The sequence below is a fragment of the Scyliorhinus torazame genome, chromosome 1 (genome assembly GCF_047496885.1).
Source record: "Scyliorhinus torazame isolate Kashiwa2021f chromosome 1, sScyTor2.1, whole genome shotgun sequence".
NCBI classification, from domain to species: domain Eukaryota; kingdom Metazoa; phylum Chordata; class Chondrichthyes; order Carcharhiniformes; family Scyliorhinidae; genus Scyliorhinus; species Scyliorhinus torazame.
In genome coordinates, this window is record NC_092707.1 from 176650000 (window position 1) to 176672560 (window position 22561).

Here is a 22561-nt window from a genome sequence, read left to right on the forward strand (position 1 = left end):
ATTTAGTCATAACTTTGTTTTATTCACTTTTTGTGAATATACATTTTTAGTTTGAGTTTGTTGGTTTGACAGTTATTATAAAAAGATTGAAAGAGGTGAAGCAGGACCGGATAATAAACAAGTGCCCATTCTACGTGTGTGACTCACCACAATTAATGTCGCTGGTTATTTGACAGTATCGAGCTTCATAAATGATCATGGTCCTGTTTTCAGTTGCCCACATGAACTTTCTAGCAAGAATCACTGGATAGTGACGAGTTGTTGGTACCTCGTCCGTTATTTTTATACGCTTTATCTGGATGGGTGCTGATACCAATTGTGGTATCAGGTTTTGTGTTTGTCGTCTGCACTTTTCTTCAGAAATAGTTTGGGAATTAGTTATGTTTATTTCTTTAGAAACCGTTTGGGAATTAGGTATGTTTTAGTGTTATGTTTTAAAACCAAATTCACACCGTTTTTAATAAAAAGGCACTGACTTCAGGGGTTGAAATTTTGAAAGTTGATGATCTAGATTGTAGAATGTGATGGCTCACTGTTTCTTCAAGCTGAAACTTTGAGGGTCAGTTGTCTCATCCCAGGTCTATTAAACCTGTGTTTCGGACAGGAGGGGGGGGGGTTAATTTAAACAGCACTAATTTCTCCTCTCACCACCCATACGGAAACAGAAAGGTGTTTTGATTTGTATCTCTTCTAAGTTGTGCCGTATTTCCCAACCAGGTGGTAAAGAGAGGGATAGAGAAAAGAAAGGTTTACTGTACAGAGACCACAGAGAAAATAAATATTGTTCACTTGGGTTCCAGAGTGCTGAACCAAAGTCCAATCAGGTATTCCTGCGCCGAGGTCAGTGCGCTCAAAACCAGTGCTGAATAATTAACTTTTCCGATGGTGTTGACTTCACACGATGTGATAGGCATGCAACAATCAATCAGTCTTATAGGTAATAGTACAGACTTCCATCAGAGCAGGCTAGATGGGGCCAGGTGGCCATCCTGGGCCAGAGTTACTACGGTGTGGCCTGTTAGTCAGATAGTAAACAGCAGAATGATGAATGCAGCTCAGCAAGGCAATAATACCTGTTCCACAAGCCAGAGGCCCATGTCACATTACCTACCTCTCCAATCGCCCTTTGACAAAGGATGTTTATCCAGTGTTTGGAAATTGGCTTTGTGTTACAGGCTGCTAATGTCTTAAGTCTTATTGACTAAAAATAATTTTTGGGAGACTTTTGTCTTAGTGGACAATGAACGGACTGGATAAGCAACATGGGTGGGGGGGGGGGGGGGGGGGGGGGGTGCACTTCAGCCAACCAAAATGTCCACTATGGCACCCATCTGCAGAAGCCACAGGTTCGCGCCAGCCATGTTAGATGCCACCTTAAAGTGGTGGAGACAGGATGGGGGGACACTGACTGTTAGGGGCTTCTACACAGAGGACAGGCTAGCGACCTTAGAGGAACTGACAGAAAATCTACAACTACCCAACGAGAGCGAACTGCGACATCTACAGGTAAGAGCTTCCTCCGCATGGAGACGACAACATGCCCACGGACCCCGAGGCACACAATGTTAGAGGAACTATTGGACGCGGGCACTCTGGGAAGGGGGAACTGCGGGGTCCTGTATGGACGACTGCTCTGTATGTGCAGTAAAACAACTTGACCAGTAATATCTGCTTCTTCTCGTTTACAAGTTTCAGTCTGCCTTCAGAAGATTAGAGCAGTGTGTGTGGAAAGATACAACATTTAATTCAGTTCACCAGTTCCTATTGCTGTGGGTTATATAACAATGGGTTATAGTTGGATATTGGGCAGTATGAGCACACACTTGGACTGTTGTGGGCATGACAAACGTCCAGAGTATCTAGACAGACCCTTAACAACACCCGCCCTGTTGTACCAACTAACTCAACGTAGATTAAGAATCCTTCAAGCTCAGCTGTACACTGCCTTTACCATCTGAGGCATTGGGACACCTTGTGCTTCCTTCTACAACAAAGCTACAAGTCTAGTGAGTGAGTACTTGTGCAGGCAGGACTGGGATCAGTACCCTCTGTTCATGCCAGTCATTTTCTGACCCAACCTGTAGCTAGACAGCTGAGTCTGCTTTATTTACCAAAGCCATTCAGAAATGATATGTTCTATTTTTACAATATCCTATTCTTACAACATCTTTGTAAGTAATTTGAATTTTACACAGCTGATATAAAAGTGTTAGATATCTTTAAAAAAAAAAAAAAAATGTGTACTGACAAACCAACATGGCATTGTTGTTTTCAGCAATTCTGCAATTGTTGGTTCTCGACAGAGTGGTCATTTCTGCTTTCAATCCTTTAAAATAAGGTAATGATTTGAGTGACGGTGTTAGTGTTATATCACAAATGGAAAAACATTTCTACCTGACATAAAAGCTCTCAAACAGCAAGACTAACAGAAGGTTGAAGAGCATTACCCTTCAGTTTAAACATTGGTTGTCAGCAACACGTAAATTTGCTGTGCCCTTTGGACAAATGCAGAAGTCTATTGGTGACTGTTGCCACTTTTTCAGTAGTCTGTAGGCCACACCTGGACCAATTGCACTACCACAGACCCTGGGTTACTAGTAAATGTATTGGTTGCTATCCAGTTCTTCCTTTAGATTGGGTGTGATTCATAATTAGTCTTTGACATAAATGAGACCTTTACTCCGTTATTGTCCAGAAATATCTATTTAACCATTTGTTACAACAAATATTGTGACCTAGAGGTTAACTTTATTTTGATTCTCACTTTGAAATCCTATTGTGTTCCATTTGATTAAGATATCTTTGTATGGTCAAAGGTTGAACTATACATTTTAAATTCCATCTCTCTCAGGTACATCGTTCAAACAGACCAATTGTCTGCAAGGGATGCAGGAGAACATTTACCAGCAACCTACAGCATGGTGCAAGGCGGTTTGGCCTCTGTGATAGCTGCACATGTGTGATGACCACCAACGAGGAGACATCACCGGTCAATCTGAGCCAGACTGAGCAAGTTTTGGAGACCCAGGAGAAGGAGGACAAAGAGGCCAACTGGCCTGTGTACATAGAATCAAGTGAGGAAAATGAGTCTGCTGGAGACAATGTGGATGACAAGCAGCAGATTCAGAGAAGCTTGACAGATGGTGAAGGATTTATTTAGTGCTACCTTAACTATCTCCTCCAGGCAGTTTGCAAACACTCCCTTAGCATCATGTTGAACAGATGCAGTTACGTACCACTGTATATAGTTGGAAACCTCAAGGCCAAAGAAACTCCAGCCACTGCAGATCCCCCATTGATTTCTGAGTTGGATATGAGCAGTTTTAAAGAACCTCTGTCCAAGGAGTCCATTTGGAGGTCAGTTAACTGGAGAGAAGAATGCTACAGAATGCCTGTCGTTTTGAATGGAGGAAGCTGAGAAGCCTCTTTCTGTGACAACTTCTCAACTGGAAAGAGCCAAATATCTGCTGGTAAAACCAAAGTGAAGTCTTCTGCAGGAGCAGAAAATCAAGAGCCAATTTCTGTTCAGCTTTTGTTGAGTATTTCTGTTTGTAAGAAATACTTTATTTTCTTCCCAAACAATATTCTAAACAAATACAACCAAGCTGGAATAATTCTACTGTAAGCCACTTGTTATGGGAAAGTAAACATTAATAGTTAGTAAAAATCAGTGGGCTGTGCCACTGAAAAATCACTTAGAATTTCAAGATCAAGCAGCTTGAAATGCTGTGCATTGAATAACTATGTACATAAAGTTCTTTTTTTTAAAATAGCAGTAAAATATGGTAGTCTTGGTGTATTGAAGTATTCACTGTTGGTTAATATGTGGATGTGTTATAGCTTGTACATAGTGGATATTGTGTTGGTGTTCCTACAGTTGAGTAAAATCTGTTCTCTTAGAATTATTTTTAGGGGCCAAAAGCCAGAACCACTGGATTTCCCCAGCCCTCTGTGGGACTCTGAACATTATTTAACCAGGATATGGCACAGGTGGAAGGAGGTAGGGTGGATTCCAAAAAAATTAGGAAGGCTCTCCAGCACTTGACTATGTATTTATGATAATTGTATCCATTCTCATTGTTGTCTCTTTTTATTTTTTTTATTGTGTGATTAAATTTATTACCCATTCCTGGCAGCCTACAGGTTTGGCTAAACAGAGGTGGAAAATGAACAGCTGGAATGAGAAAAGAATTTGATGAACCCTATTCTTCACTTTTGGAAAGTGGAATTCAAGGGCTAGAAAATAGTATTTAAAGAAAACTTGTCCTACAGGAAACAAAGCCGAAACTTGTCCGTTATAAATGAATCAGAACTGCTTTAAACTGCAATAATTTTTTTAATTTACATTTGACCTGTCTAAAGGGTCAAGTAGCAGACAAGACTGCTCATCTATAAAGGAATCCTCAACTTTGTCTAGTAGGTTATATTGCTGTTTGCTAGCCCTGGCTTGATAAACTGTCATTGTATTATGTTGTATAATGGGGTGCTGTGTAATGGGGTGGAAACAGTGTCCCTATGTCCCGTTGACATTGTTCCTTTGGTGTCTGATCATTTCTGTTGGTTTGGGCACTGTTTTAAAGTTTTATCTTAATTACTTAGTAGATGTGATTTTAATGTACATGTGCATGTTGTAAAGTTTGTTCTCAATTATACTGAAACTAACATTGTCCTCGCTGACTGGAAACAGAGAATCCTGTTAAATTTAAATCAGGAGGCCAGAAATGATACAGCCATGGGCAGTTATCTCAAAGTATTAAAGCTATTGATTAATAACCAATATTGATTCACCTTTCTCTTCAACCCCATTCTTAGTGGTTTCAAGTATATTCCTCCCTGCGTAAGATCTCTGCATCATTCATCTGTGACCGATCAAACTAGCTCCTAAATTTATCTAGTGGCACTTTGGAGACAAACTGGCACATGCACACAAGCAAACCTTCCTTGTAGATTTTCTTTTTTACTTGTCAGCTATCCAAATTATACAAATAATGTGTTGGACTAATCTGTGCCCCTGGCCGCTTTCTGATCCCTCTTAAAAGTTGAGATTAAAAGGGATCAAGTGGTGAAGTGAGTTAGCACTCTGGTCTTTTAATTCAGGGACCTGGATACTAAATCCAGCCAGACTGGTGTTATACGTCTGCTCAATCTTGCAACTGCTCTAGTTACCTGTAGGTTTGAATACATTGCATGAATTATTCTTAATTTATTGGCATTCTTATTTAGGCTAAGGACATGGGCAGTATGGGAGAAGTTACACTTGCGTTAGGTGCAGCTAAAATTGGGATTAAATGTAGTCTGGTGGAGTAAAAATTAAATTACCTCTGCAGCTGTTGGGTAGAGCCAAGGTAAAGCTATAATGTGGGAGGGGAGTGGCTAGCTCAGTTGGTTGGACAGCTGGTTCGTCATGCGGAGGAAAATCAACAGCGCAGGTTCAATTCCTGGACCAGCTGAAGTTACTCATGAAGGCCTGCCTTCTCAACCTTGCCTCTCACCTGAGGTGTAGTGACCCTCGGGCAAATCACCACCAGTCAGCTCTCAAAGGGGAGAGCAGTCTTTGGTTCTTTGGGACTGTAGCAACACTATAATATGGGAAGTGAGAAGAAATATCTGATGAACTCCTGTGCTGTGGCTAGCAATATTGTCAGTGCTGGAAGCAGATCAGTAACAGTTAATCAATCCATGGCCAAAAGAGACTGACCCTGGAAAAAATTAGATCTCGCTTTGTTGGTGCAAAATAAAGGAAGCTTTACCAGTAACTGACCCATTTGATGCCAATACAGAGTAGGAACATGTTCCATTTCAAAGATCCCATACAACTTCAAACTCAGTGAAAAAAAAAAATGTTTCCAATCTGAAATTGTGGCTGTGTTAAATTGCCCGTACAAATTCTCTGGATAGTCTTTGTTTGCAGGATCATATTGATTGAGGCACCATATTTGGCATCGCAGAATTATGAACACAAGTGCAGTATTTGGATTGTTTGACAATCCAGTCAGCTGCTGGTAGGAAATGGAGGATGAGGGGAAGAAAAGACTGGGGTGGGGGGGGGGGGGGGGTGGGGGAGGAGCAGGACAGCTGAAATACTCTTTATTCTTGATGATCTTCTAATGATTGAAAAACTGAATAATGTTTTTGATTCATGAACATTCATCTCCAATGTGGACAGTAGCATATTGCAAATGAATAAGCACTCTCTTTACACAGGCTGCTGAGAGTAAGGCAGAATTGAACTATGCTCTGAAACAAATGTAGGATTTCAATTGTTGTGTTGTGTCAGAACATAACCCCTAGTTCCTTAATTGAAGCACTTTCCACCCCATTGGATGACACCATAACATTCAAAGATGTAAAATGGCTAATGTACCGTTTGAATGTTTGATTAAGTTTTAAGATGTAACTTAAAAATCTTTGAAATGCAGTTCTGTCTCAAAAATAATGTAATTACAAAAATGCATGAATTAGAATCTTGTACAATTTTTAAAAAATTCTATATGCTGAATTAATGTTAAAAGGAGTGTTCCTTTATAGTAGAGTTACAGTGGTATTGAGTGTTAATGTAGCAATATCACTGCTCATGAGTAAAAATATTATCTTAATACAAAGAAAAGGATTTTCTTTTTGTCTTCCTTAGCCCTCCCGTTTTGCAATCTTCTGGAGAATAAATGGAATTGATAGCTGTATGATTACTGTGTGTTCTGAAGCCTGCCAGCTGAATTAATTAAGTCGGTGACAGTAAGCTCCCTGTTGCGGTAACCGATGCTGGGTGACCTCTAATTGGTGATAGAACTGATGGAATTCAGGGTGTATAGCTTTTTCTAGATATAATTTTTTTTTAAATTTCTTCTGGTTCAGTTTTTAAAATATATTCTCTTTTGGGCCCTAATTTTCTACCTCTGGATCACATGTTACAGTGCTTTGTTTCCTGGCCAAAATAGCTCAACAGACAACCTCCCAGGTTCTTTCCGTTGTTGCTGCTCCTGAGGTGGCCGCTGGGATGTCTGCATGAGTAGCTTGTGGTGTCCAGTCATTTTTTTCAAAGGACTTTGCCTTCTCGCCCCCAGCAGATGAGAAACTTCCTGTATGGAAATTCACAGATTGAAAGGCCACATTCCACCACTTTCTGTGGTGAAGTTGCACCACTACACTGCCTATGAAAGATTTTTCAAAAAAAAGATGTAGTTAAACAGGATTGCATCTTTTAACTGCACAATTTGTTTTTTTTATGATTGCCATAGCACTTTTGGCAGTAGCAAAGATGCTGACCCCGGGCCATTTTATTTAATTTGGTGATAATGTGCACTTTGAGCTGCAATAAGTTTTCTGATCATGATTCAGTTCACCATTGTCATACCGGTAAACCAATTTTTAGATGATGCAGGGCAAATTGCAGAGTTTCTGCCATTGTTATTGTTTAGGACCCCGTGTGCTATTATGACTCGGTAAACACTTTTGGTGTAAACTTGTTGCTGCTGAGCATCTGTTACCTTTTGAAGAACATTTGATTCTTCCCTTTATGTTTACTGAACCATGTCTATTTTCATGCTTCCTCGTTGAAGTTCACAGATGGCGGTCCTGTGGACACTTGGTGTAAACTTTCCAATAGATGCAACAAAATTATAAAATTAAGTATTTTACGGCCAACCAATAAAATGGCAATTTTTTAACTACGTTTTTAGGTGATAATTTAATAACTATTTTTTAACTGTGTTGCAGATCCCAGACAAAAGTCAATACTCTGGCTTATGACATCTTTAACTCTTAGCCCAGAATGTTCATTGTCCCATCAGCACAACAATTGTGTTCTAGTTCTTAAAAGGTGAACTACACTGCAGCTATGTATCTCTACAGTGTTACTGTTATTAAAATGCATTTTCATATTGTATGTCTTTAAGGTATTTTGTATTATTCGGACATTTTCAGTTAATTTTGGAGCATAGGAAATTGAAGTAGATTAAGTCCATGGAGGAGGTAAAATTACATTTTCTGAATATTGTTACAAATTTGGAGTCTGTCTTAGATATTCCTTTTGGTGCAGTGGTGATGATCAATCTCTTCAGTAAGCTGAAAACCTTGCAGTCAGAGGTGTGCCCCTACTGCTATTTATCTAATTATATGATGATGTAACCTGAATATTTAACAATAGGATCCTTAGTTATAGTGTGTTTGACATTTGGACTGAACTTCTCTAGTCTATATCTTCACAATGAGAAACACTTTAGTGAGATGAGCCCTGGTTTGAATTGTTAAGCTGCTTTATTTTATAGACAGCAAGTGAATATTACCTTTGTAAGCAAATCTCCCTTTCTTCATGCAGTTTTGCTTCTCTTCTTGAAAATGAGGAAAAAAATAAAGATAAACCACATGCTCTGTCCTTTTTGTGGGCTGACTTTACTTTGGCAATAGCTTTCTCTCAACAACTGACTAACTGCAAGAACTAATCTCTGCATTTTAGCTCCCAGGCCTTCAACTTGTCATTTTGTTTAAAAAAAACAAAATGGCTGATTGCCCTCGTCTCTCCTTCCCCTCCATTTCCCACCTTGCATTCATAGGAAAAAGCAATGTCTCTGACTCATTCCCCATCAAGCATTTTCAAGTAAGCCTGGCAGCCAAACAAACTTATTGTCCCTCTCCAAAGAGATGTCCTCACAAGACATCACATGCTGGGTTCAATAATTAAATCATCCCAACCTTAATAGGTTCTGGATGTTCTGTTTGCCCATGAGAGGAAAATAAACGAAACGCTTAATAACCCCAGTTGTTATGGACACTTCAAATCTCTGTGAGGTTGCAGCCTATAGCTTTGTAAGTATGTTAAAATGAACCTTAATTTAAAGTTTAATGCTCTAACATTCATTTTTAAATCTTTCCTGTGACAAAGCTCACATCCCAAAACATAAGAATTACTATTGAACAGTAGATATGTCTTGCCAATTGTCTCGGGTGAGTAGTACGACTGTGCTGCTAATCCAGTCTGTCCTTTTAAGATCGCGACTGTTATTGGTGAGTAATCCAGGTAACTGATCTGTGCTGTTGTTACATCATCGGCGAGACTGATCACGTTTGTAAAAAGACATTTGAACTTCCAGTTACTTGTTGAAAGAATTATACAACTGATTTCAAATTTTAAAACTTTTAATATTACCAATGACTAAAAGCACTATTGACTAAACATTTTATTTTTGTATGTAACTTATACTTTAAACTACAGTGAGGAAAATTCCTGTTTTATACTTGTAACGTATTTCACTCTCCATGGAAATATATTTCACTCCCTATGGAAATACAGTCTGTGTAGCAGACAATTCACAGTTTCTCCCAGCTTCCAATGGATTCCTATGTTGCTGTTTCACTAAGTGGTTGCTTCATTAATCATCTCCAGGTGCTTTCCTCAGTTTTTGGAGAATTTCTTAAATGCACAACAGTAAAGCCTGTTCTGATGATCGTTCGTCCCCTGGCCATGCCAGGACAAATTTCTCAGCAACTTTAGATAGCTGCAGGATGTGTCTCTTTGAATAGAGACTGTCCTGTGGTAGTTTGCAAAGCCAAGCAGCCTTTTCTCTGTTGACCAGTGAAACATTGCTGCTGTCAGTGATATTCATTGATTATGTAGAGAAGCCTGTAACCTGATCTCAAAAATGGCTTCCTCTGCCCTCTTTCAAGCTGTGCATCTAGGAGTACATGGTGATTAGTTATTTTGACCCCAACTCTCTTTCACCTGAAAAGTAAATGGACAGTTTACTGCACAATTGTTTACAAACCCGATACTGCCGATTTTGGGAGACTCTGAGTCTACTAGACTGCTGCCATTGTGTGCAAGCTTAAATATCTTGCACTTTCTTCACAGTAAAATAATTAAGCCTTCCTTTGATCTCAAACAATCAAGCATGATTACTGTCAAACAGACTGCAACGGGGCCTCGGATATTAGGGGTACAGATGGTGCTTAATCACTAGCATTCATGCCTCCAGGAGACCCTGAGTTTAGTGGCCAAGTGGCCTGCCAATCTGGATGTTCATATCCAAAGCAGCCAATCTAGCACGTACCCACCCTGATTGACAGGCTAATTGGGCCAGTGATTGTTGTTGTTTTGAACAATAGCTATTATTGTCTGAGTAATGGGTTGTGCCAGATTCCTACTCTCCTTTTGTGCCTACCTCATGGACTTCTTTTTGGACCTTTATTGTCACTGAGTGCTGCTTCCTTGATCTTTCTTCAGATCTGGCTGGAGGTTGCTAGAGTGCAAGATAAGAGGTAAAGCACCTAATGACTCTTGTCTCCGGCCCTACCTGACCCCTCTCTGGCCATTACTCTTGGTGTTAATATGGATCTCCTCCAAGTTGCCATAGTTTGTGAAAAATTATTTCAGTTCCGTCTCATGAATATCTTGAGGCAGGTTCTCGACAAATAATTGATGACTATCCGAATATTAGATTATGCGCTGTATTTCTGTATCACCCGGGTAATTTTTATTGCCTTCTGGCCTGAGCCCTGCTGGTGACATACTCTGCCATTCTATCAATCACTATTCACAAGGACTTTGGGGGTGGAATCTGTTTCTGGCTTTGTCTCCGGTCAGGGCTGTGATGTAGGATGTTTGACAATATGATCTGAAGACCAGGAGAACATCCTTGAATCCTCAGCCAGAATGGGTGCTGGATTGACAGGTGGAGGGGATTTTACCACAGGATCCTCCTCCAATGCATGCTCAGGCTTTACTTTCTCCACAGGTGGTTCTGATTTTGGTTCTGAATGTGTTCTTCCAAGGGTTCTACGTTACTAATTTCCCAGCCAACTTCAGTCCCACTTCGATGGTGGGTGTGTGAGGGAGGGAGAACCGGAGACTGTGAGTGAATCAGATGCATGCGCAAAACCTTCTTCCCTCCCCAAAAACCTACCCACACTCCAGGCAGGGAGAGGAGAAAAACCCAGGCTGAAAGGCAACCTGGTTCTGTCCCCCACTTACTCTGAGCTGGCGTCGGCAGAATTTATATGTATGTGCTACCAGAGGTGACATAATGTTGGTGTTAGTTAAACCCAACTCCTTAGCTCAGCCCTGGTCCCCTCCCACTTCCCCGGTGACCAGGATTTGATACCTAATCTGTCCCTCTAGCTCTGCTTCTAAGTGTAACAACAAAAAAGGTTTTTTTAGGGGTACGTGTTTGAAGACTTTGTTGTTGGCGTCTTTGCCGGCTGGATAATTCACGAGCCAAGTGGTGATGTCAGCCCGAAGGGTGTGGGGGCAATGGAGGCAGCATTTCGGGCTGGATAGTGCCTCTAATGGCGCCTATCTGTAATAACCAAATGTTTGCACTGGCGGGGCTGGAGGCGAAATTTCAGGGGTGGCAGCAGGCGGGGATTCAGAGCTTCGGTGACTTGTTTGTAGGGGGAAAATTTGCGGGGCTTGAGAACCTGAACCTGAGGAGAATCTGCAGGTTCAGCACTTCTGGGGTTGCAGGACAAAGTGCTTTTGAAGGACAAAATAGGGGAGGGGAAGGTGTTGGATATCTATAAGGAGTTGATGGAGTGTTGGGGGCCCTGGTGGGGTATATAAAGTGTAAATGGAAGGATGAGTTGGGAGGGGAGATGGGGGCCGAGACGTGGGCGGAGGCTTTGCAGAGGGTGAACGTGTCCTCGTCATGTGAGGATAAGCCTTATCCAATTGAAAGTGATGCATCGGGCCCATCTGATTGGCGAGGATGAGTAGGTTCTTTGTGGGGGTAGAGGATAGGTATGGGTGGTGAGCAGGGGGCCCGCGACTCACGTCCCCATTTCTGGGTGTGTCCGAGACTGAGGGGGTTCTGGCAGGGGTTCTCGGACATGATGTCCGAGGTGCTGGGTGTGTACGTGGTTCCGAGTCCAGTGGTGGCGATATTTGGGGTGTTGGAAGACCCGAGAGTCCAGGGGTTGAGCTAGGCCAATGTTTTGGCCTTTGCCTCCCTGATAGCCCGGAGATGGAATTTGTTAGGGTGGCGGGACTCGGAGCTGCCTGAGTGTGGGTCAAGGGGCAGCACGGTGGTGCAGTGGTTCGCGCTACTGCCTACGGTGCTGAGGACCCGGGTTCAATCCCAGCTCCTGGTCACTGTCCGTGTGGAGTTTGCACATTCTCCCCGTGTCTGCGTGGGTTTCACCCCCACAACCCAAAGATGTGCAGGGTAGGTGGATTGGCCATGCTAAATTGCCCCTTAATTGGAGAAAAAATAATAGGGTACTCTAAATTTATATTTTAAAAAAAGTCAGTTGGAGAGTTTCCTGAGGCTGGAGAAGGTCAAGTTCACTTTGAGGGGGTCGGCACAGTGGTTCACCCAGAGGTGGAAGCCGCTTATTGATTTCTTTAAGGTGGATTATGGGGTCAGCAAGGGTGGGGGGATAGGGGGAAAGCAAGATGTGGTGGGGGTTGGTGTCAGAGGGGCAGGTGGGGTGTGGTTGTTCATTGAGTTTTTCTGTTCTGATTTTTTTTGTGTATGTGTGGAAATGCCTTGAATAAGATATTTTCTTTAAAAAAGGAAATGTTCAGCATGCCTAGTGGCATCAGTGCACGCCTTGCGGGATCTACGCAAGTTCTGAGAGGCATCGGAATCTGAAGCACAAAAGGGGGGTGACCAAACGACGCGTGCCTAAGTAGTGTTTAAACCTACTGCGTGGGTTTCACCCCCACAACCCAAAGATGTGCAGGGTAGGTGGATTGGCCACGCTAAATTGCCCCTTAATGCCCCTTCAATCCTTTTGGGATTTATCAGCAGTTCTGGTCCACCCAAACTTGGACAAGTGGAACAGTACCCAGGGGGTCACCTGGGCCATTGGAGATCATGGGGAGGTCAGGGATAGTGCAGGGTAGCTCCCTGGCCCTCCCCCTGGAATGCAGGCCTTGACTACAGAACAGGCTACATGATTCCCTTCATTTTCCCTAAATTCAAAGCTGCACTGCCAAAATATAATAATTGTATAAATCTCATAATTGTAACGTTGCTCAGATTGTACTTAACTAAGCAATTCTAAATGCTAGTATTTTTCACGCTCCAGATCAGTTTGTTTACAACAAAATATGACTCTTTGAAATGCAACATAGTCTTGTATATACCAGCTGATTTCCTGTAATACTGCTCATGGGCAATCTGGATTCATAGAATCCGTACAATGTAGAAGGAGGCCATTCGGCCCACCTTGTCCATGCCAGCCCAAGGACACTGAGGTGCCATTTCTAATCCCACCTTCTTGCACCCGGCCCTTAGCCGTGTAGATTTGAGCATTTAAGTTGTAGATCCAGATACTTTTTAAAAGAGTTTAGGGTCTCTGTCTCCACCACCTACTCGGGCAGAGAATTCCAGTCTCCCACTACCCTCTGTATAAAAAGGTTTTTCCTCATGGGCCCAGTTCAGCTCTAGTCAAGGATGTTTACAATGGGGAATTTGGTGATGGTAATGCCATTGGATCTCGAGGGGTATTGGTGAGGCTCTTGTTGGATATGGTCATTGCCTGGCACTTTTTCTCTCACGAATGTTATTTTTCATTTGTCAGCTGAAGCCTAATTGTTGTGCAGGTGTTGCTGCATAAGGGCATGGATTGCTTTAGTGTCTGAGGAGTTGTGAATAGTGCTGAACATTATGCAATCATCAGCAAACAGCCCCACTTCTGACCTTGTGATGGAGAAAAGATCATTGATGAAGTAGCTGAAGATGGTTGGCTAGGTGGGTTCCCTTTCGGAGGGTGATGCAGACTTGATGGGCCAAATGGCCTCTTCTGCACTGTAGGGATTCTATGACCTAGGAATTCCTGCAGTGATGTCCTCGTATTAAGATTGATCTCCAACAATCACAACCATTTTCCTATGTGCCAGGCATGACTCTGACCAGTTGAGATTCACGCCCGATTCCCATTGCCTCCAGTTTTAGTAGGGCACTTTGATGCCAAGCTCAGTCAAATGTTGCCTTGATGTGAAAGGCAGTCACTCTGACCTCACCTCCTTGAGTTCAGCTCCTTTGCCCTGAGGTCATGAGGTCACAAGCTCACAGCACTAATGTGGGCAAAGGGGTTTCCCAGCGGATCGGAGGCCCCCGGGTGATTGGCCTGGATCCGGGCACGATGGCACCCAGGCACTGGTGCAGCATGGCACTGCCAGTGTACCAGGCTGGCAGTGCCAGGTTGACATTGTGCCCGAGCCAGGATTTGGGCTCTGGGGTGCCCTGACTGAGGTGGGATTTGGGGGGGGGGCCCCCAAGGACCTCCTCATAGGTGAGTTGGGGCTTTAGTAGGCCCGGCAGTCGTGTCAGAGGGGTGGGGGGTGGTCGAGAGGTTGAGGCGCCAATTTTTCTCCTGCACTGAGGGATTCAGGCAAGCGGAGCTCCTCAGTGCAGGAAACGGGACTAAGTGCAGCCTCAGCAGGAAATTCCCCGCTGACGCCCTGGATTGCAACAATTTCAGATTGCAACTGCAAGCGGCGGGAAACACCCGGCTAAATGTGCTTGACACGTGACTCTGTCGCAATTCACTTAGAACACGCCCATTATGTCTGCAAAGACAAACGGGCCCCAGACTGCTTTGAACATCTCAAGATTCCAGACCTGAAAAAATAAAACCTTTTGTCTAAAACCCAGGAGAAATGGAAGGCATGTGACATGGCCTCCCCCAAGCTGCTAAAATCCGTAATGTTACCGTTTGGAACAGAACCCAGGCAGTCTACCATTTTATCATTTAATAGGTAATAGCAGAAAGAGCTCTGTCCAGGTAAATTGCCTGGCCCTCATCTACACTGTGTACTAGTGGAACATCAGAATTCCTGTATCAATGCCTATTCATCCCGGCATGCTTTTTTCGATCGTGGAAGTCCTCGCTTCTGGAAAGACAAATCTCCCTGCAACAGCTTCAGCCTGCTAACCTCTAAAGGAATACATCATATTGATTTTGGGACTCGCGTGAAAACTGAACTCTTATTTTTTTCATGGTCTTCCCTGTACCCCTTTCCCTTCTCCCTCTTTTATTGTATGAGTGCTAAAAGGATGAATTGCGAAACCCCATCCCGCGTACTGTTTGTATGCAAAATAAAGCAACCCTCTTATTTTACCTTATCTCGAGATTGCTGTGAGGTTATTAATAGCGGATCAGAACACTCCAAATTTAAGGGTTGGGGAAAATATACCACCAATTATAAAGGGGGAAATTTAAAACACCTTTCTGTTACAGACAGGTAGTGAGAGGAGAAGTCGGGGCAGTTTTCATTAATCCATCTTCTGTCTGTAACACTACTCTCCCCAGACTCCCGTCAAGGAAAGACAAGCAGTAAGAAGCAGGCACACCCATCTCTGATATCTGACGCCTTCAAATTATTGAAACAATCTTTACATGCAGCACTTTCATATTATAAGAACTAGGAGCAGGAGTAGGCCATATGGCCCTTTGAGCCTGCTCCGCCATTCAATGAGATCATGGCTGATCTTTTGTGGACTCAGCTCCACTTTCCCGCCCGAACACCATAACCCTTTATTCTTCAAAAAACTATCTATCTTTGTCTTGAACACATTTAATGAAGGAGCCTCAACTGCTTCACTGGGCAGGTAATTCCATAGATTCACAACCCTTTGGGTGAAGAAGTTTCTCCTAAACTCAGTCTTAAATCTACTTCCCCTTATTTTGAGGCTATGCCCCCTAGTTCTGCTTTCACCCGTCAGTGGGAACAACCTCCACACATCTATCCTATCTATTCCATTCATAATTTTATATGTTTCTATAAGATCCCCCGCATCCTTCTAAATTCCAACGGGTACAGTCCCAGTCTACTCAACCTCTCCTCGTAATCCAACCCCCTCAACTCGGGGGTTTACCTAGTGAATCTCCTCTGCCCACCCTCCAGCGCCAGTACGTCCTTTCTCAGGTAAGGAGACAAAAACTGAACACAATACTCCAGGTGTGGCCTCACTAACACCTTATACACTTGCAGCATAACCTCCCTAGTCTTAAACTCCATCCCTCTAGCAATGAAGGACAAAACTCCATTCGCCTTCTTAATCACTTGTGAACCAACTTTTTGTCACTCATGCTCTAGGACACCCAGGTCCTTTTGCCCAGCAACATGTTTTAATATGTTATCATTTAAATAATAATCCCTATTGCTGTTATTCCTACAAAAATGGATATCCTCACATTTGTCAACCTTGTATTCCATCTGCCAAACCCTAGCCCATTCACTTAAACTATCTAAATCCCTCTGCAGACTTCCAGTGTCCTCTGCACTTTTTGCTTTACCACTCATCTTAGCGTCACCTGAAAACTTAGACACATTGTACTTGGTCCCCAACTCCAAATCATTTATGTAAATTGTGAACAATTATGGGCCCAACACTGATCCCTGAGGGACACCACTAGCAACTGATTGCCAACCAGAGAAACACCCATTAGCTCCGACTCTTTGCTTTCTATTAATTAATCAATCCTCTATCCATGCTACTACTTTACCATTAACGCCATGCATCTTTAGCTTATGCAGCAACCTTTTGTGTGGCACCTTGTCAAAAGCTTTCTGGAAATCCAGATATACCACATCCATTAGCTCCCCGTTGTCTACCGCACTGGTAATGTCCTCAAAAAATTCCACTAAATGAATTAGGCATGACCTGCCCTTTATGACCCCATGCTGCGTCTGTCCAGTGGGATAATTTCCATCCAGATGCCTCGCTATTTCTTCCTTGATGATAGATTCCAGCATCTTCCCTGCTACAGAAGTTAAGCTAACTGGCCTATAATTGCCCACTTTCTGCTGACCTTTTTTAAACAGTGGTGTCACGTTTGCTCATTTCCAATCCGCCGGGACCACCCCAGAGTCTAGTGAATTTTGGTAAATTATCACTAGTGCATTTGCAATTTCCCTAGCCATCTCTTTTGGTACCCTGGGATGCATTCCATCAGGGCCAGGAGACTTGTCTACATTTAGCCCTATTAGCATGTCCATCACTACCTCCTTAGTGATAACAATTGTCTCAAGGTCCTCACCTGTCATAGCCTCATTTCCATCAGTCACTGGCATGTTATTTGTGTCTTCCACTGTGAAGACCGACCCAAAAAACCTGTTCAGTTCCTCCGCCATTTCCTCATCTCCCATTTATTAAATCTCCCTTCTCATCCTCTAAAGGACCAATATTTACCCTCGCCAATTTTTTTTGTTTTATATATTTGTAGAAACTTTTACTATCTTTTTATATTCTGAGCAAGTTTACTCTCACAATCTATCTTACTCTTTGTAGCTTTTTTAGTAGCTTTCTGTTGCCCGCTAAAGATTTCCCAATCCTCTAGTCTCCCACTAATCTTCGCCACTATGTATGATAGCCAGGAGGGAACTGAAGAAAGGGATTAGGAGAGCTAAGAGAGGTCATGAACAATCTTTGGCGGGTAGGATCATGGAAAGTCCCAAGGCCTTTTACACATGTGAGAAATATGAGAATGACTAGAGCGAGGGTAGGTCCGATCAAGGACAGTAGCGGGAGATTGTGTATCGAGTCCGAAGCGATAGGAGAGGTCTTGAACGAGTACTTCGGTACTTACAAATGAGAGGGGCCATATTGTTGGAGAGGACAGTGTGAAACAGACTGGTAAGCTCGAGGAAATAATTGTTAGGAAGGAAGGAAAATGTGTTGGGCATTTTGAAAAACTTGAGGATAGACAAGTCCCCCGGGCCTGACGGGATATATCCAAGGATTCTATGGGAAGCAAGAGATGAAATTGCAGAGCCGTTGGCAATGATCTTTTTGTCCTGACTGTCAACAGGGGTGGTACCAGGGAACTGGAGAGTGGCGAATGTCGTGCCCCTGTTCAAAAAAGGGAATAGGGATAACCCTGGGAATTACAGGCCAGTTAGTCTTACTTCGGTGGTAGGCAAAGTCATGGAAAGGGTACTGAAGGATAGGATTTCTGAGCATCTGGAAAGACACTGCTTGATTAGGGATAGTCAGCAAGGATTTGTGAGGGGTAGGTCTTGCCTTACAAGTCTTATTGAATTCTTTGAGGAGGTGACCAAGCATGTGGATGAAGATAAAGCAGTGGATGTAATGTACATGGATTTTAGTAAGGCATTTGATAAGGTTCCCCATGGTAGGCTTCTGCAGAAAGTAAGGAGGCATGGGATAGTGGGAAATTGGGATAGTGGGAAATTTGGCCAGTTGGATAACAAACTGGCTAACCGATAGAAGTCAGAGAGTGGTGGTGGATGGCAAATATTCAGCCTGGATCCCAGTTACCAGTGGCGTACCGCAGGGATCAGTTCTGGGTCCTCTGCTGTTTGTGATTTTCATTAATGACTTGGATGAGGGAGTTGAAGGGTGGGTCAGTAAATTTGTAGACGATACGAAGATTGGTGGAGTTGTGGATAGTAAGGAGGGCTGTTGACGGCTGCAAAGAGGCATAGATAGGATGCAGAGCTGGGCTGAGAAGTGGCAGATGGAGTTTAACCCTGAAAAGTGTGAGGTTGTCCATTTTGGAAGGACAAATATGAATGCGGAATACAGGGTTAACGGTAGAGTTCTTGGCAATGTGGAGGAGCAGAGAGATCTTGGGGTCTATGTTCATACATCTTTGAAAGTTGCCACTCAAGTGGATAGAGCTGTGAAGAAGGCCTATGGTGTGCTCGCGTTCATTAACAGAGGGATTGAATTTAAGAGCAGTGAGGTGATGATGCAGCTGTACAAAACTTTGGTAAGGCCACATTTGGAGTACTGTGTACAGTTCTGGTCGCCCCATTTTAGGAAAGATGTGGAAGCTTTGGAAAAGGTGCAAAGGAGATTTACCAGGATGTTGCCTGGAATGGAGAGTAGGTCTTACGAGGAAAGGTTGAGGGTGCTAGGCCTTTTCTCATTAGAACGGAGAAGGATGAGGGGCGACTTGATAGAGGTTTATAAGATGATCAGGGGAATAGATAGAGTAGACAGAGACTTTTTCCCCGGGTGGAACAAACCATTACAAGGGGACACAAGTTTAAGGTGAATGGTGGAAGATATAGGGGGGATGTCAGAGGTAGGTTCTTTACCCAGAGAGTAGCGGGGGCATGGAATGCACTGCCTGTGGAAGGAGTTGAGTCCGAAACATTAGGGACCTTCAAGCAGCTAGTGGATAGGTACATGGATTACAGTAAAATGATATAGTGTAGATTTATTTGTTCTTAAGGGCAGCACGGTAGGATTGTGGATAGTACAATTGCTTCACAGCTCCAGGGTCCCAGGTTCGATTCCGGCTTGGGTCACTGTCTGTGCAGAGTCTGCACATCCTCCCCGTGTCTGTGTGGGTTTCCTCCGGGTGCTCCGGTTTCCTCCCACAGTCCAAAGATGTGCAGGTTAGATGGATTGGCCATGATAAATTACCCTTAGTGTCCAAAATTGCCCTTGGTGTTGGGTGGAGGTGTTGACTTTGGGTAGGGTGCTCTTTCCAAGAGCTGGTGCAGACTCAATGGGCCGAATGGCCTCCTTATGCACTGTAAATTCAATGATAATCTATGATTAATCTAGGACAAAGGTTCGGCACAACCTCGCCCCCGTCAAGTGCGCTCTGTGGACCACCTTAAATTGTATCAGGCTGAGCCTGGCACACGAGGAGGAGGAATTAACCCTACCTAGGGCATCAGCCCACAGACCTTCCTCGATCTCCTCCCCCAGCTCCTCCTCCCATTTACCCTTCAACTCTTCTACCAGCGCTTCCCCCTCTTCTTTCAACTCCTGGTGTATTTCCGACACCTTGCCCTCCCCGACCCATACACCCGAGATCACCCTATCTTGAACTTCTTGTGCCGGGAGCAATGGGAATTCCCTCACCTGTCGCCTCCCAAAAGCCCTCACCTGCATATATCTAAAGGCATTTCCTGGGGGTAACTCAAACTTCTCCTCCAGTGCCCCTAGGCTCGCAAACGTCCCGTCAATGAACAGGTCCCCCATTCTTCCAATCCCTGCCCGATGCCAGCTCTGGAATCCCCTGTCCATCTTCCCCGGGACAAACCGGTGGTTACCCCTGATCGGGGACCACACCGATGCTCCCATTGCACCCCGGTGCCGTCTCCACTGGCCCCAGATCCTTAGCGTTGCCGCCACCACCGGGCTCGTGGTATACTTTGTCGGCGAGAGCGGCAGCGGTGCTGTCACCAACGCCCCCAGGCTCGTTCCTTTACAGGACGCCATCTCCATCCTCTTCCATGCCGCCCCCTCTCCCTTCATAACCCACTTGCGGATCATCGCCACATTTGCTGCCCAGTAGTAGCTCCCCAGGTTTGGCAGCGCCAACCCTCCTCGGTCCCTACTGCGTTCCAGGAACCCTCTCCTTACTCTCGGGGTCTTATTCGTCCACACAAACCCCATAATACTCCTGCCTACTCTCTTAAAAACGGCCTTAGTGATCACGATGGGAAGGCACTGAAACACAAACAGAAACCTCGGAAGGACCACCATTTTGACCGACTGCACTCTACCCGCCAGCGAGAGCGGTAACATGTCCCATCTTTTGAAATCCTCCTCCATTTGCTCCACCAACCTCGTCAGATTCAGTTTATGTAGGGTCCCCCAACTCCTGGCTATCTGGATCCCCAGATACCGAAAGCTCCCCTCCGCCCTCCTCAGCGGTAGGTCCCCTATCCCTCTTTCTTGGTCCCCCGCCTGTAATACAAAGAGCTCACTCTTCCCTACAATGAGCTTATAGCCCGAAACCTCCCCAAACTCCCTTAGAGTCTGCATGACCTCCACCATCCCCTCCATTGGATCCGCCACGTACAGCAACAGGTCATCCGCATAGAGCGACACCCGATGCTCTTCTCCCCCTCGGACCACCCCCCTCCATTTATTAGACTCCCTCAATGACATGGCCAATGGTTCGATCGCCAATGCGAACAACAGGGGGGACAGGGGGCACCCCTGCCTCGTCCCTCGGTACAGTCGAAAGTACTCCGACCTCCGCCGGTTCGTCACTACACTCGCCATCGGGGCCCTGTAAAGGAGCTTAACCCAATTGATAAACCCTACCCCGAACCCAAACCTACGCAGCGCCTCCCAGAGGTACTCCCACTCTACTCGGTCAAAGGCCTTCTCCGCGTCCATAGCTGCCACTATCTCCGCCTCTCCCTCCTCCGATGGCATCATTATCACGTTTAAGAGCCGCCACCCATTGGTGTTTAGTTGCCTGCCCTTTACAAATCCCGTCTGGTCCTCGTGGATTACCCCCGGGACACAGTCCTCAATCCTCGTGGCCAGCACTTTTGCCAGCAACTTTGCATCCACATTGAGGAGCGAGATCGGCCTGTACGATCCACATTGCAGTGGGTCCTTGTCCCGCTTTAGGATCAAAGAAATTGTTGCTTCCGACATTGTCGGGGGCAGGGTCCCCTCCTCTCTTGCCTCATTAAAGGTCCTCACCAGTAGCGGGGCCAACAGGTCTGCGTACTTCCTGTAGAACTCCACCGGGAATCCGTCTGGTCCCGGGGCCTTCCCCGCCTGCATACTCCCCAAAACCTTGCTCAGCTCCTCCAACCCAATTGGTGCCCCCAAACCAGCCACCTCTTGCTCCTACACCCTCGGGAATCTCAGCTGATCTAGGAATTGTCTCATCCCCTCTTTCCCCCGCTGGGGGCTGGGATCTGTACAGCTCTTCATAAAAGGCCTTGAATACCTTGTTTATTTTCGTTGCACTCCGAACCGTGGCTCCCCTTCCATCTTTGACTCCCCCTATTTCCCTCGCTGCCATCCTCTTATGGAGCTGGTGTGCCAGCATCCGACTAGCCTTTTCCCCATACTCGTAGGTCGCCCCCTGCACTTTCCTCCACTGTGCCTCCGCCTTCCCTGTGGTCAACAGGTCAAACTCCGTCTGGAGCCGTCGTCTTTCCCCAAGTAATCTTTCCTCCGGGGCCTCTGCGTATCTCCTGTCCACTCTCAAAATCTCCCCCACTAACCTCTCCCTTTCCATACCCTCTGTCTTCTCCCCATGAGCCCTAATGGAAATTAGCTCTCCCCTGATCACCGCCTTCAACGCCTCCCATACCACCCCCACCTCCCCGTTGTCGTTGGCCTCCAAGTACCTTTCAATACACCCCCTCACCTTCCCACACACCACCTCGTCCGCCAGCAGTCCCACATACAGCCGCCACAACGGGCGTTGGTCCCTCTCCTCTCCCAGCTCCAGTTCCACCCAGTGTGGGGCATGGTCCGAAACGGCTATAGCCGAATATTCCGTCCCCTCCACCCTCAGGATGAGCGCCCTACCCAGAACAAAGAAATCTATCCGGGAATAGGCTTTGTGTACATGGGAGAAGAAAGAAAATTCCCTGGCCTGCGGCCTTGCAAACCGCCATGGGTCCACTCCCCCCATCTGATCCATAAACCCCCTAAGTACCTTGGCCGCCGCCGGCCTCTTTCCAGTCCTTGATTTGGAGCGGTCCAGTGCTGGATCCAACACTGTATTAAAGTCCCCTCCCATTATCAGGCCTCCTATCTCCAGGTCCGGAATGCGCTCCAACATGCGCTTCATGAATCCTGCATCATCCCAGTTTGGGGCGTATACGTTTACCAACACCACCCACGTCCCTTGCAGCCTACCGCTCACCATTACATAT

At 45.0% G+C, this 22561-nt stretch overlaps 1 protein-coding gene across 3 annotated transcripts in view; it reads left to right on the forward strand.

The window, feature by feature from the left end:
* Nucleotides 1–8371, forward strand: part of LOC140417632 (zinc finger and BTB domain-containing protein 8B-like) — a 34406-nt gene extending 26035 nt beyond the window's left edge. For all 3 annotated transcript variants that reach the window (XM_072501223.1, XM_072501222.1, XM_072501221.1), the window contains exon 4: nucleotides 2852–8371. In XM_072501223.1, the coding sequence (XP_072357324.1) occupies nucleotides 2852–3160 (309 nt within the window). In that variant the 3' untranslated portion in view covers nucleotides 3161–8371. The remainder of the gene's footprint in view (nucleotides 1–2851) is intronic.
* Nucleotides 8372–22561: the final 14190 nt, after the last annotated feature.